General features: G+C 35.9%; 1 protein-coding gene across 6 annotated transcripts in view; it reads right to left on the minus strand.

Annotated features, from left to right (window-relative positions):
- The window catches only part of CDKAL1 (CDK5 regulatory subunit associated protein 1 like 1), a 450,247-nt gene that overhangs the window by 123,438 nt on the left and 312,203 nt on the right, over nucleotides 1–14,606 (minus strand). For all 6 annotated transcript variants that reach the window (XM_064506972.1, XM_026112679.2, XM_064506971.1 and 3 more), the window contains one exon: nucleotides 1,666–1,728. In XM_064506972.1, coding sequence (XP_064363042.1) covers nucleotides 1,666–1,728 — 63 coding nt within the window. The remainder of the gene's footprint in view (nucleotides 1–1,665; nucleotides 1,729–14,606) is intronic.

The raw sequence follows: 14,606 nt of genomic DNA on the forward strand, positions 1-14,606 counted from the left end.
AAGGATATGAACAGGAAGGCAGCAGGAGTTACAAATGGCCAAGCTCTATTAAGAGTGCTAATAAAAGAATAATGGAATTTCCTTGTACTATGAATAAAAAGTGTTTGGCACAGGAGAATTTAGACACAGAGTAGAATATCAAAGCTTCTGGTTTGTCAGTTGCTTCTCCTTATTAGATCTTAATTGATTTACTACGATGCTTACCTTACACTGCTTCAATTTAAAAAAGCAATATTCCAGTTAGAAATCCTGTCACACTAATTTCCTTTATTCTTAACGTTTACCAATTTTCACAGGCCTTTAACATCTGTTTTACCAGACTTTATAGATAATACAAGTCTGTCTGTAAAGAATACTTCAAAGTGATGGGTTTAACTTGAAATGATATATAATATTAAAATTACAGAATATATCTACTGTTTGTTAATGATTTTCTAAGCTGCAAATGTTCAGGTAGCTGGTAACTATGGAACTTGCATAGCAACAACCTATCTGATTCCATCTATTTTAAAACTTATTTGGCCTTTTTTCCCCCCCTTTTGCTCTCAGACGTGTATGTAGAGTGTTCTTGGAAGGACCAAAGGAGTGGACCTTCAATCCATTAGTATTTACAAACATTGCATTTCTCTCTCATAGACATATGTATATTTACACATGCACACTTTGCACATAAGGTATATGTACACTTCGAGCCCTTCTTCCCACAAACATAAAAGCTAATTCTTTTTTCCAATGTATAGTTATTTGGTACATGGATCAGAAAAGAAGCAATAGGGTTCAGATTTTTTCTGTTGAAATGTCTAAACAAAAAAATGTTTCAAATCTGTATTTTGTAAAATGTATACTTGCAAAATCATATACACTGATGCATCCAAGATTGGAGGAAGTCCCTGAAAACATTCACAAATCTACTTAATTCTCCTTCGGTTTGCTGCTTAATGCCCTCTTTTGCATAATGTCTGTGAAGAAACCCTTGACAAATACTTATACCACAGAAATGCTGTGATCACTGCCTTTGACCCCATTTTGTCTCTGTGCCTCTTGTACTCCAAAATCTTCTTGTAACAGCTTTAATTTTCTATCTCACATGGCAAGGTCTTTGGGGAAGTGGTTTTCTTTCTCTCTTATACCTGTAAGGGTTTTGACCAGGGTTCCCAGACTTACAAATAAAGGTCAAGTAATAATGATGATTTGTGCTTTTTCTTCTTGCCCCAAACAACTAGCAAGCTGTTAATAAAGTGGTCGCTTCCAATGATGCTTCCAGAATCAATAGATAATTCATTAGTATCATGTATCTCAGGGCCTAACTGACACAACAGGCTAAGCAACATACTCAAGGGTAACACACTTTCAAAACAGAGAGGAAAAAAAGGGGGAATCAGATACCCCATATGGCCACTTGACAGGTTTTAATGTCAATCCACAAATTACATTTCCAGGAGGTTAATGCAGTCATTGATTTCACAAATCAGAAAACGTAGCTTTTCAGGTTTGGCTTGAAGAAACAAAAATATATTTTAAATGATAGTCTAATTAAAGTAACATGAATAAATGCTAGTACCTTCAAATATTTTCATCATTTCCTTTCATTTTTGCATTAAACATAAAATAATCACAAATATTTGGAATTATTTAAAAAAAAGTCAGTAGCATACTTTTTCTTACCTTATGATCATATGGATTGTATGAATGAAACAGCTGGGACAGATCCTTTGTTCTTTGTTTTTTCTGAAAAGTAATATTAATAAATTAAATTTATTGGAAAAGTTAAAGGAAAAGGAAAGAGACTAAAGGTTTAAAAAGCTATGTGCAGGTACAAACACATTCTCTCCTCACTTTGTTAATGGAACTGTAGGTACGAAGAGTAGTTTATGCAGATTAAGGATATTAAATATCACAGGAAATAATTAACATATATATTAACAATATTAAGAATATATCCTTAATAAAAATAAGTACCAAACTATAACATCCATGGAATGTGAAAACAGCTCAGATTTGTTTTAATTTCTGCACAATAAATCATACTGTCTTGAATTATAGATAACAACACTTGAATATTTGGCTTCAATCTTGCAAAGACTTGTTCAGTGTTCTAGTATCTACTTGCAGTGTTGCTTTATAGCAGATCAGGTTTAAAAGAAGTCAGTTTAAAGAAGTCTTATTATTTTTCTATTGCTTTTGATGCTAATACTCTCTTTGCCTTGATTGTGGAAAATTAATAGGTGGTATGCCATTTAATGCCAAGACAAAGGGGAAGAAAAACCTCCTTCTTTTAAGAACAAAGTTCAGAGACAAAAACTCCTTAATCCTGCTTTACTGAAATCATTGAAAGACTTCAGTGATTTCAACAGGTGCTAAACAGAATCTCTCAGCCACATCCTATGGCAGGGGCATGGGGTGGACAGGAGAAAAAACACCCTTCATCTTTAATACAGGGATGAGTCACAAATCAGTTTAAAGCTTCATTATGTCAAAATCTATACTGACTTATCTCATAGCTCAGAAAAGCAGAGCATTCCACCCTAGGAACCGCATAAGGAGGAGACAGCTACAAGAATTCTTTACTAGTACTTTGTACTGTAGTCTTATTTTAGCCATAATTTCTGTGAAAGAAGTTTTCCAACTAATTGATAGGATCTGTTCATGTTTCCAGCATGCTGGGAACTAAATGGTAAAAGCTGGCAGCTGCATGACTGCAGTGTTTATTTAAACTTCTGGAAAGGATAGGACAATTTAGTAATTTTTGATTATGCAAAAGGAACTACGCATTTCCTTTCTTTGCACAGTTTTTACTTTCAACGAAATGTTCAGATGCAGCAACTTAGTCATACAAGCTATAACTTTAGCTACTAGTACAAATTAATGACAGTTTTTTCTCGGTCAGTGGAGGTATCTGGTAATATTATTAATTCCATGAGGTCAGTGACTGTGTTTTAATTATAACCACTAAAGAGTCAAGCAAATAATTTTTCACTTGCTGACCCTCTACAAATAAGAATGGCGAATTTTGTTTCCAGTATGAGAGAGATATTTGTTTAATAGGTAGACAATTCTATTCGATTACAGTAAGTAATACCTACATGTAGTTCTTTCTCTGAGTTTACTAATGGTCTTTTCTAACACCAACAGAACTGATATTTAAAATGTCACTTCCATTATTATAGACTTCCTCAGCAATACAACATACCTTTGCCAAAGAAAAGATCTCCTTTAGTAGAGGAACCTTGGCCCTCTAACCTATTAATACCTATTTTACTTCCAATGGAAAAAACACTCAAGTGAAAGCATCGGGTAGCTTAACTCAAATTCCATCACACTATAATGGCTCCTTTCCTGGTAGTTATGCACATTGAAAGTACTTAAAATACTATAAAAGATATTTGGAGAAATGCCATGATAAATTGAAAAAAGATACCAAAATGATTATTAAAAGGATTACTTGAAAAAATTCAATTTCACGTATAATCATGCAAGAAGTAGACAAAAATATTTTAGTTTGGACTCTGGATACCTCCACCAAACTTTCCAGGAAAAAATACAGTATCCACAAAAAGTATAATTTTTGTTTGTTCTTAGTGAAGATTATTTCCCTCTCGTATACATTTTGATTGCTCACAAAATACTTTTGATTATTTTATTCCAATAGCTTTGATAAAAATCAGTTTTATGACAGAAGACTCCCTATCCTTCACCCTCAAAGTCTGTTCAAACTGCCATTGGTACACTCAGGCAAAATGAAGAATGAAGATGTCTTCTCTTACGTACTACATTCATGTAGTCTTTCATTTTTCATTATAGGAAATCACAGTTTCTTTCCTCATTCATAAAAGGTAGAAGTTTTGCTTTTTAAAAAGAGCAAAATGCTTCTGACTTGGGAAACGGTGAGAATCTGTGAGAGAGAGAGGAATGTGCAATGCAACTTCTGGAGATGCATACAAAGAAATGCTCCTGGAAAAATTCCCAGGATGCCTGTATGCTCAGCTGATCTCACACTAAACAGCATGTGACTACTTTGTGGGAACTCTGAATACACTGAGACAAAAATGTTTTAAACACAGTCATGGTTGCCATGTCTTTCTAGAACGCTGAATCCAGCTTAACTCAAATCTCTAAAAAACAAAAATAAAAAATATTTCAAACAGACCATGGAATTTATGCTGGTAAAGGGTAACGCCTTCAATTCCTAGAACAGGCGTTAGCCATTAACTATTAATATGAATTCTTTTAAGCAAAGAAAAGGCATGGTACCCTGCTCACCTCAAAAATGAAACACAACAGTTGCAGGGAAATAGGCTTCACGTCTAGACACAACAGGGAAAATAAGCAGCCAACAAGCCCTCTCTCCTTCATTGCTTCCAGTGGGCTATTCCAACCCCTAAACCGTCTCTCCTCCTTTTAGCCTGAGCTCTGACTTGCTGACCCTTTACATGCAGCTCCCCAGAGCTGCTTTCCTTCAAGTAGCTTCGAACTTCTATTTCTCCTTCCTCAGCTACCCCTTTCTTTCCCTCTCTTGACCAATATCAAAACACTGCTCTTACATCTGTCTTCCTGCTCTTGCCCTTTACTATTCTGACTCCCCATTCCTTTACTCTGTAGCAATAACACTATCAAAATCTCATGGTACGAAGCCACTCAATGAAATCTTCCAAACTTAGGCAAATGTACTGTGCTGTCATAACAGTCCAGGAACACAAGCAGTGCAGTATTGCTCTTGAACCTTCTCAAGGAACTGCACAGGATATATTTGAATTTTTTAGCTTTCAGAAAAAAAGAGACTTTCAAAAGTTACCATACAAATTAGCACAGGATATTTCCAAAAAGCAGAAGACCACTTAAAGTCTGATACCAGCAACAGACTCAGAGCAGTTCATTTCAGGAGTACGTTCAATGTACGTTCAGTGGCCACAGAACATTCCCTTAAACCAAGGTATCCTTGGCAGAGGGTTACTGGCAATGCCCAGTCTGGCTGCATTTTTGGTGCAAAAGCATTTGACATGGAGCAACCCAAAGACTTCTCCTCCCCACACACTTTTCCTCCAAAAACTTTTCTAGTATTAGTTTCCCAAGAGTCATGTACCACTTGAGATAAGTGGTGTTGCAGGAGCACAGATTTTCTTAGGTTACAAGATTCTGATGACTCAGTCATGGACTGATTTAAATTCAAAGTACTTAAAGAAACAAGTGTAGGGAGATGAGGCAAACTCAATTTGCCTTTTCAACATTAGATACACAGAGATATTCAGACACTATGCTAATGAGGGCCGTTTAAGAGCAAATGTATTTGCCCATGCAAGCAATTCTTCACTTTTCTGTTTCAGTAAGTTTTTAAAATGTCACATTACACACAGCAGTTGCATCGGAAATACATTTTACTGCTGTCTTTAATTGGAAAGGTATGTAAAACTGGTGAAGAATGCATGAAATTGCTGCTGCAGGACTGGGTTAAATACTGTAAAATCAGGTATGTTACACAGAAGTATGCCAAGATGGAAGGGCTTCCCTACGTAAAGCAAAGCTATTGTAAATGAATTTATTATTTCAAGCTTGTTACTATGCCGAAGTACAGTGAAGTTATTACACTGAAGTAATTAACACTTCTCAAAAGACAGGCAGTGCTAAACATGCAGTTATAAAACTAAGAACCACAAGTCAATATGAATAATCTTTCTTATGACAACATACATAGGGGAAGTCACTAATTTCAGGGTTGTTTTTTTTTCCCTATAAGTGTATGTGCAATTAATACATACTTTGCTCTAAATATAATATTTCTACATGTTATCTGGAGGCTTAGATTTTTGGAGGTCTTATTTTCAACTGTTGAGATTTTAAAGGGTTACTGGTCATTTGAAATGCATATTATATGCTTAAAATATAACAACAACAAAGGAAAGATCCTTCTAATCCCATTCACAGTTACAAATCAATAAAGCAAAGAGTGAGTGAGCTTCTTGGGGTTTTTCATGTACGCTGATTTTTAACAATACTGAAAAATTTTATATTTTGTATCCTATTTTTGATCAGGAAGTATCACTTAAAAACAAACAGGCAGAATATTAAAAACGTATAGGATGAGTCTCTAAAACTAATTTAAATATTCTGGACACAGCAGGTAACTGCATATAATTTGGTATTGACTACTTCAGAAAAATAAAGCTATACTTAAATTATTATTAATGACTGTTGCATATAATGGTGTGAAAACAGGGCAAAAGTAGGATGTCCTAACACCACATTTTTATAACCAAAAAGTACTTTATAAAAATAAGCCTGGAAATGAAATAAGTCCACTGAATACTAATCATCATAGACTCCCTCAACTATATTGTGCTTTTTTCCTGATCCCTCCCTTCTTACACAGGTGTAATTACCTGTCTTTCAGATGATATTATCGTAGCCTAATTTGTTTGGATTCCTTTTAAGCATGGTATACTAGGTCCACAATATTTGCTGTGAGAATTACTATATTCTTGCAATGTTTTTATCATAGGTTACTTAGAAGCATATAACAGAAATGCAATATTCTCAGTTTTTCTCTAGGAATAAATGAGCAAAGATTAATCCCTGATATGAAGCTATCACTAGGTTTGCTTTAGATTTAACCTTCAGTTTTAACACTGATTTTTTCCACCTTCACGGTTCTTAGTAATTCCAATCAAATACCAATACAGATCTGCAGATGCTACCGATGCTGTTGAAGAAGTCAGTCTCAATATATCCTCAGTAAAATTCTCCTAAAGTTTTGTCTTTCTGCTTCCATCACTTACAATCCCTCTAGCATGTTTCCATACAAATATTCTTCTTTTCCCTCATGGTCACAGTGAATACTAACATGTGTCATGGCAGCCAGACAAATGTCCTTATTTCAGTTCTCTTCCCTCACCTTTTATCTTCTCCCAATTTCTCTCTTTTACATAGAGCTGATCAGAATTAAATTGTGATTTTGCCTCAGGAACTTGATTTAATTTAGAGGTTTTAAAACACCTAACACACTCAAGTAGACTAACAAGCAAAACTAGCATTTGTTTTCTTTTCAAACAAGTTTGGGAAAACAGACTATCTGCTTGTGTGGTATATAATGGATTAGATAATTTATAGTCATAACCAAATTAAACTTCATGGGCCACGGCAGAATTTAACTACAATATGAATTAAATACCCACGAGAAGTTATGTATAAATATTTCTTCTAATTTATTATTTCTAGAATCCTAACTTATGGCCCAAGACCCAACAGAAATAGCAATGGACAAATAAAGGACAAAAAGCAGGATCCAGTTCACCAAATATTAGTGGAAAGAACATAGCTATGATGGGATATTATAGCAGAACAGTATTACGTGTATACAGCTAGCCATCTCGATCATGCAAATACAATTGTTGACTAATGTTTTCTAGGCACCAAGGCAAAAAACAGCCTGTGAAGGAGGTTTGAAAGTATTTTCATGGCTTTCTTCTCCAGTATTAATGAAAGCCTGGAGGTCCTCATGCAATAGACACCGCTCTTGCAAGAGCGAACAAGAATGTAGGAACTCTGTGTTCTGAAAAAGTAGGTCCAACACATTCTGTGTTATGGCATTCCCCAACTTTGGCAACGTGCTTTTTCTGAGCCACAATGAAGCTGTATCTTTTTTTCTAAGTTAATTCTGTGATCTCATACTTACAAAGCCCTTAGGCAGTTCCAAACTCCAAATTTTTATAGTACAGAATGAAGTCTGAAGCCGCTTGGGATGCTCTATCAAAAGACACAGACTAGCCTAACTTAAATCACCAGAGATGTATTTGGCAAAATAACACAGAAAGATGTAGAAACTACTCTAACCAAGATACATTTTAAACCTTTGCTTGGAGATTCACGTCATAATGCCTTAAATCTATGCACCTATAACCACACTACAGATATGAGCCAAGTCACTGAAATAGCCAAGTTATCAGAGCTTACAGATTGCCTTTTGTTCTGCAAAACAATTTTTAAAATATGATCAGAAATCAGTGAACCATTCTCTCTGACCCTGAGTTAGTCAGTGCATCACCCCCTTAGAAATGAGCCTGAAAAAAATGTTGTGCCCCAGTCAGATTTCTTGATAAAATTGTAACCGGTGTTTACTATGCTCTTGTGTCTGTGTCTTGTAAGATCTGAAAGGGCAGAAGTGACAATGAAGGCTTGGCAAGTTTGCTACTCTCTATAGCTAATTTATTTCTACTGATATATACTAGTCTTAGTGATAACATCCATAATGAAGCAGGCAAAATCATTTGGGGACTAGCTAGCTTTTTGACCAAACTCATCTAAATTACTATGTCAAAAATAAACTTATTGTTCTGGTTTACTTATTGACATATATGCATTTCATTATTTATCTCGGTGTAAGAAAATACTCTTTAAATTTTTTTGCTGTAAACATGGAGAAGGCCACCTAGTGTTCAATATGCTATATGCAGCAGTATACCTTCATTTTCCAGGATGGTGGACATTTTTGCAGCTCAAGTTAACAACACAATTACATATTCATCATTTCTGTTTTGTATACTCTATAGTCTTTATACTTTATAGATTCAGTGATTCTTTCAAAAAATTGAAAAAAAGTTTTCCATGAGCCCATGAAAATTTTTTTTTCCAAAAGGAAAATGCATGAAAATGTTACACACCTTTACAAATCAGATTAATCTAGCAAATGATCACAAATATTACAATGCCTTCATGATTATGGCAGCACAGAGAGTTATGGTTAAGTCTGATTTGTATTTTAAGTAGAGAATCTTATTTATGAAAAACACAAAGGTTCTCAAAAAACAGCATAGGATCTTCATAAGAGTATCTGTCAACCTATTTGAAAACAACTTCTAGAAGGACTCATTTTCAATTAAACTATGGGCAATGCAATTTCCTCCTTCTTACTTCGCATATAATCTCAGCTATTTAATGCAGAGTTTTCAAACTCACATATTTTACAAATCTTACTGAATCCTACTGCTTCTGGCATATTTGATTATTTTTAATTTAGCTTAGGATTAATGTTATTTCTACCATTCTTCATAATGAAATCTCCCTCTTAGCAGAGGATAAACTATGTAAAAGTTACTATGAAGAATTTCATAAAAAACTACGTTGCTTCAGAAAAGGCCTTAAATCTTCATTGGCCTTGACAGACCTTAAATTTTAGCTGCCTTCATTGAGTGTAGTTTGCATATGTTCTGTCTCACCTCTTGTAGAACTTTATGCCTCAAATTCACACTCAAATTTTGATTATGTACCTTAGCCTATATGAAGTGGGGACTTTCTAAGCATGCCATTGTAACTGAATAGGAAGACTTTCTATTTCTGCTCAAAAGGATCTTGCAGACTGAAGGTGTCTGACAGTAACAGGGTTTTGGATATCAGTGGATATCGGCCATACTTCACATCAGACTGACACTGAATCAGAAATGAAGTGATTGGTCATGAGGGATAGGCTGGTTTTCAATATATATAGCTATCGCACCCAGCTTTGCAATAAAAACGGAACAGAATGAATTGCCAACTACATTTCATTATTGAAGTGTTATTGGTATACATGTTATCCAAGCCCAGGACTGAGCTGGCTATTACTCAGTCCTCCTCTCTACTTCCAGTTTTCCAGCAGCTCCAAATCCCACATGGATTTTTAGCAGGCTGACTTGAGGTGCACGTGCAACAACCAACACAGCAGAAGATACAAAAGTTCTAAAGCTTTCGGTGACTGGATTGACTATGATGGCTTTGAAGGAGTGTGTTTGGATTATCAAAGACAGATGAAGTTCAGGAAAGGGTCACTGAGAACCTACCTCAGAATATTTCAGTGTCATGCTTTTCTTCCAAAGCAGACTTTGTGGACCATCATAAATGTAACATGATTTGCAAATGATGGACAAACTCAGTCAACTCCATGACATGAAACAAACATAACCAAATGAAACAAATATAACCAAATTCACATTAAAAAACTTCTGCACTTTAAAGGTGGACTGCAGGTTTAAAAAAAATAAGAGAATTATATTGAGAAGTATATATATATATATATATATATATATATATATATTATTTTTTTTAATACATTTTAAACTGGACTTAAAATAATCGCAAATTCTATTCCTAGAGTCTAAAATAACAGTTATGAATAGACACAAAACTAATACACTCAACCCAAATCTGTTTACACCAGACAACAAAGGTATTTAAGTAGTAAAGCTTAACCCATTTCAGTAATATTATTAACAGACCTGGATAGATTCTTAATTTACTACCTGTTTTAAGTCACAAGCTATTAAAATCTCAACTAAGTTCTCACTCAATGAAGTCCAGAACTGCCAAAGCAAAGAAGTTTTTCTGAAGCAAACAGATTTTACTGTTCTGATGCATACATCCAATTTCAGGGATTAAGTTATGGGAAGTACTCCCTCGTCGCTGTAATGACTTGTGCTATTTCCAGCTCTGACCAGACTGGTTCATAAAAGTATTAAAATTATGAACTAACAGAGATGAAACATTCCTCATACTACAGTAGTCACCTAACTAATTCAAGTAAAAGCTATAGAAAGACATAGTTAAAACTACTGTGGTTCTTCCACTTAATTGTGAGGAAGCGAAGAGGAAAAAAGAGAAAGAAAAGAGAATACATAATGTTAACATCCAGATGTCCTAAAGGCCCCTTTCTGGGTGAGCTTGTGCGACTGGGTTCTGTAGGTATCTATGGGTTTGGATGGAGAAGTAACAGCGAACAACAGGCCAAAGACAGGAAAATTACATGCTGAAAATGTAGCATATGAAAGGACTGATAAGCTCTGGAGACTAGCAGTCCTGCTGAATCTGTAAGAACTGACAAACTCAGCATATGAAGAGTCTGTTGAATCTGCCCAAGGCTGTTAGGATCAACAGCAGACTGTGAGACTCAGACCACATAGAAGATGGTGATAACTGCTATATGTGGATAAAGACTGCAGGACTGCACATACACCTAATTGAACAAAGATCCCTCTGAGGGACTTTCCAAACACCTACCTCGAAGCCCCTGGTGTGCCAGTATGACTCTCTGCATCTGAGCACGCAGCTGGTGTCGGCCTTCTAGCTGCTGCTCAAGCAGGTAATCAGTAACTGTGTGAGTGAACTATGTGAGTGAATAAATGAATGGTGTTATGTGAAAAGTTACCTGCTTTTAACAATAATGGCTTGATTTTATTAATAGCAGCAGCTTAATGAATAAAAGGTGTTCAAATAAATTTTGGTTGTATCTTCCCCCTTACCTCAAATCCTCTCTCAGAGAAGAGGGTTCTACAAAACGGTCCTTGTACTTTCTGTAATACTCTGACCTGAAGACCCAGGTCAGTGCACATGTTCATAATCACTGGCAAAGAAAAAGATGTACAATCGTCAGCTTTTACTGTCCTCATGACATCTGTCTTACAGCTTTAACCCTTGTAATTAACAGCAGAGGCTTCCAACATATTCCATGCATGTGCGTATTCATGCAGTTTGCAGTGTGAGTAAAATGTAAAAGTTGTTAAAAAAAAAAAAAAAGAAAGAAAGAAGTATGTATTTGGTTTACCCTAAATGGTACTTCATTTAAAAATCATGCAATTATCTTTTGAAGAATAAATTTATAATAAATTTAGGTGGGAAATACAGAAAAATGACATACTTTTCCACATTTTTTAATAAGCAAAATGGTGGAGAATGGGTGATAACCATAAAAAGCATACAAAAAAGAAAACAACTACAGAGGCCACTAAACTCTTGTTTCAAAAAACTATATTTCTATTTTTGACTTCTTAATTCTTGTGAGAAAAAGAATTATACTGAAAGGAGAAATTTATCTGAGATGCTGATCACATCTATATTTATGTTGCAGATTAAAATCACTTTCTCCTTCACAATCAAAGACTTTATTGAACTTCACCTCTACAGAGTGCCATCCATCTCTGCTATGCAGTACAGGAGTACGTGCTATCTGGAACTCCTGATGCTATTTCAGCTTCCTTGCAACTAAGAACTCTCATATTCCCACCAGCACTCCAGGATGGACTCAAAAAGGTGAAGGAAGATGGAAAATGAATGTTCATGAGGATGGGAAATGAATGCTCATGGGGGGACGACAAATCTCACAGGGCTACACTTTCATAAAAGCAATTTTTTATATTGGACAGACAGTCAACACATGTACTGTACATGGCTGCAAGGAGCAACCTGCACAATTATACCACATTCATGGTGGTTTCAGAATTCTTGCAGAATCTGTAAGTATTTCTGGCTTGACAGTGAAACTTAAAGAACTCTGCCTCTTCCTCCATGTATGTATTCTCCGCACTTTATTTTCCAGTGTCCTATTATTTCTATTTCTTAACAAAATGGCTTAGTCTGAATCTACAGCTGCACATTTCCTTTGAGATGCTCAAATTTGCAAACTGAATTTGTATAAAGGTTACGAGGACACCGTTGGAAATTTTCATTCTAATCTGTTTCTGCTGTAAAAACAAAGCTGAATTCAAAGGAGCAGAATACCAACCTGGGTTTCCCACGTGTTTTTCCAGTCTAACTTTGAATTTTGACTTGCTTTTTCAAGCAGGACAGTCATACCCCTTAAAAGTCTAAAACTCCTATTCTACCAGGTGCCTGAACTACACCAAGGCAGGATTTAAGAGACTTGGCTCCAGGCTCTACAGTCAAAACATTCTTGTCCATTCCCACAGGTCTGACTCTGCAAAGTCCAGACTGTGGAATTTAACTCATTCCACAAATTCAGCTGTGAACTGAATTCTCAGTAACCCCATAGCCAGATCATTTATAGCTCTCTGAAACAATTTGTCTGGCAGGTAACATTGAGAAGGTTCATGTGGCATTATGCCATCTAGATAGAGGATGATCTCTCAGCACATTAAGTACTGCTCCTAGAGGTGGTAAAAACAGTAACAGCTCTAAATGATGGTGTGATAATATAAGGAGATGCAGTGTCTGACCATGGATTTTTTTCTAGCAGTGATGGGAATATTCAACAGATAGAGTGTCCAGTATCCAACTAGATGAAGATTTAGATTCAGGAGGAGTTTTGTCGGGACACAACATTTGGGGACGGCACAGTTTGCATGCAAATCATCTCCACTGTGATTGGATGGACATGGTCAGTCCCTGCAAAGGAAAAATGCAATTAGGGCTGGCAGTCCTCAGACTGCATGCAAGTGCTTGCCTAGAGCAGGTAGTTTGAGATGAAGGCTGGTGCAGACTGAGCTTTGGGAAAGTGGGGAGAGACTTTCAGAACAAGTTAACACCACCTCTTATGTTTGCCCCCCGTGGACATTTCACGTATTGAAAGACTTTAGTATCCCCCTGCCTGCTATATAGTGTACAAGAAAATGCCCTATACCTACCTCTCTTTCCAAGGCAAATAATTTTTGAGATTAAATATCAGTTCAGGTATGAGATCTGTAATTTAGTTACTCATCTCAGCACAGTAAGCACAATGTTTAATACAACTGATGCAGAGAGAAAATCAAGGAGACACTCCAGAGGAATTAAAAGGAAAGGCCCAGATTGACATTAAAGTTTCTAGCTGGGAGCAAGATAATTATTTGATGAATACGTACATAAAGTGAGAAAGAGATTGAGCGTCAAAGTGAACACATAGTCTTTCATCTAGACAGATCACACTGCTTTTTTGAAAAATCTAATAATCATAAAAGCTGCTTTGAAACACAAATGGCTAAATCTACTGAAGATACTACATATAGAAAGGTTGGAATCCAGCCACAGTGCAGCTGAGGGCAGTGTAATCATGAAGCTGCAATCACATCACTTCTCTCAAAACAGCTGCCATCTCATATTCTCACTAGAGAGCAAACTAATCGTGCCTTACTATGATACCTATTTTGAAAATGGTTATCTCCTCACTTTGATTCCATGTGATAGAAACCAAGCTGATCCTAAGAGGACAATGTCCCCTAATGCTTTCAGGATTTGTCAGGGAACACATCTCAACCTTCTCCCCACTCCTCCCCAAGTTTCCAGACAAGTAACAGCTACATTGAAAAAGATAAAGGACAGAGAAATTAAAATTATCACAAATATAAAATGACACAGATTCCTTGATTTTAGAGAAAAACAGGAATTTTTGCATTTACACTTAAAACATTCTGAGATTTTGCAATGCAACTAAATACAAAATCCCCACTAGACACCTCCAAATCCTCATTTCTTTGCTTACTAAAACACATACCTGACAAGAACATATAATTTGAATCATAACACTATCAGCACTGTCACTTCTACTGTTGAGTGCAGCAAGGAAAGAGAGAAAGCCAGATCCAAAATAATAATAACCACCTACAAATTAACATTTCATAGTTAACACAGCTCACAGTGAGAATTTTCAACAGCCAGCCCACTGGAGATAAAGAGCATCCAAACTCATCTCTGAAACAATGTATTTAGAGGTAGGTGGATAAAGCGCGTGTGTGGGGAAGGCCAAAAAAATCCCAGAATTTTTGGGTAGTAGTAAAGATTTTGAACCACATTGTGATTCATTTTCCATATATATGACTCATGAATCATAGCAATTGCTTATAAAAAGCATGAAAATATGGTCATGCTTAGTTTTG

This window comes from Dromaius novaehollandiae, chromosome 2 (assembly GCF_036370855.1).
Source record: "Dromaius novaehollandiae isolate bDroNov1 chromosome 2, bDroNov1.hap1, whole genome shotgun sequence".
Lineage (NCBI taxonomy): Eukaryota > Metazoa > Chordata > Aves > Casuariiformes > Dromaiidae > Dromaius > Dromaius novaehollandiae.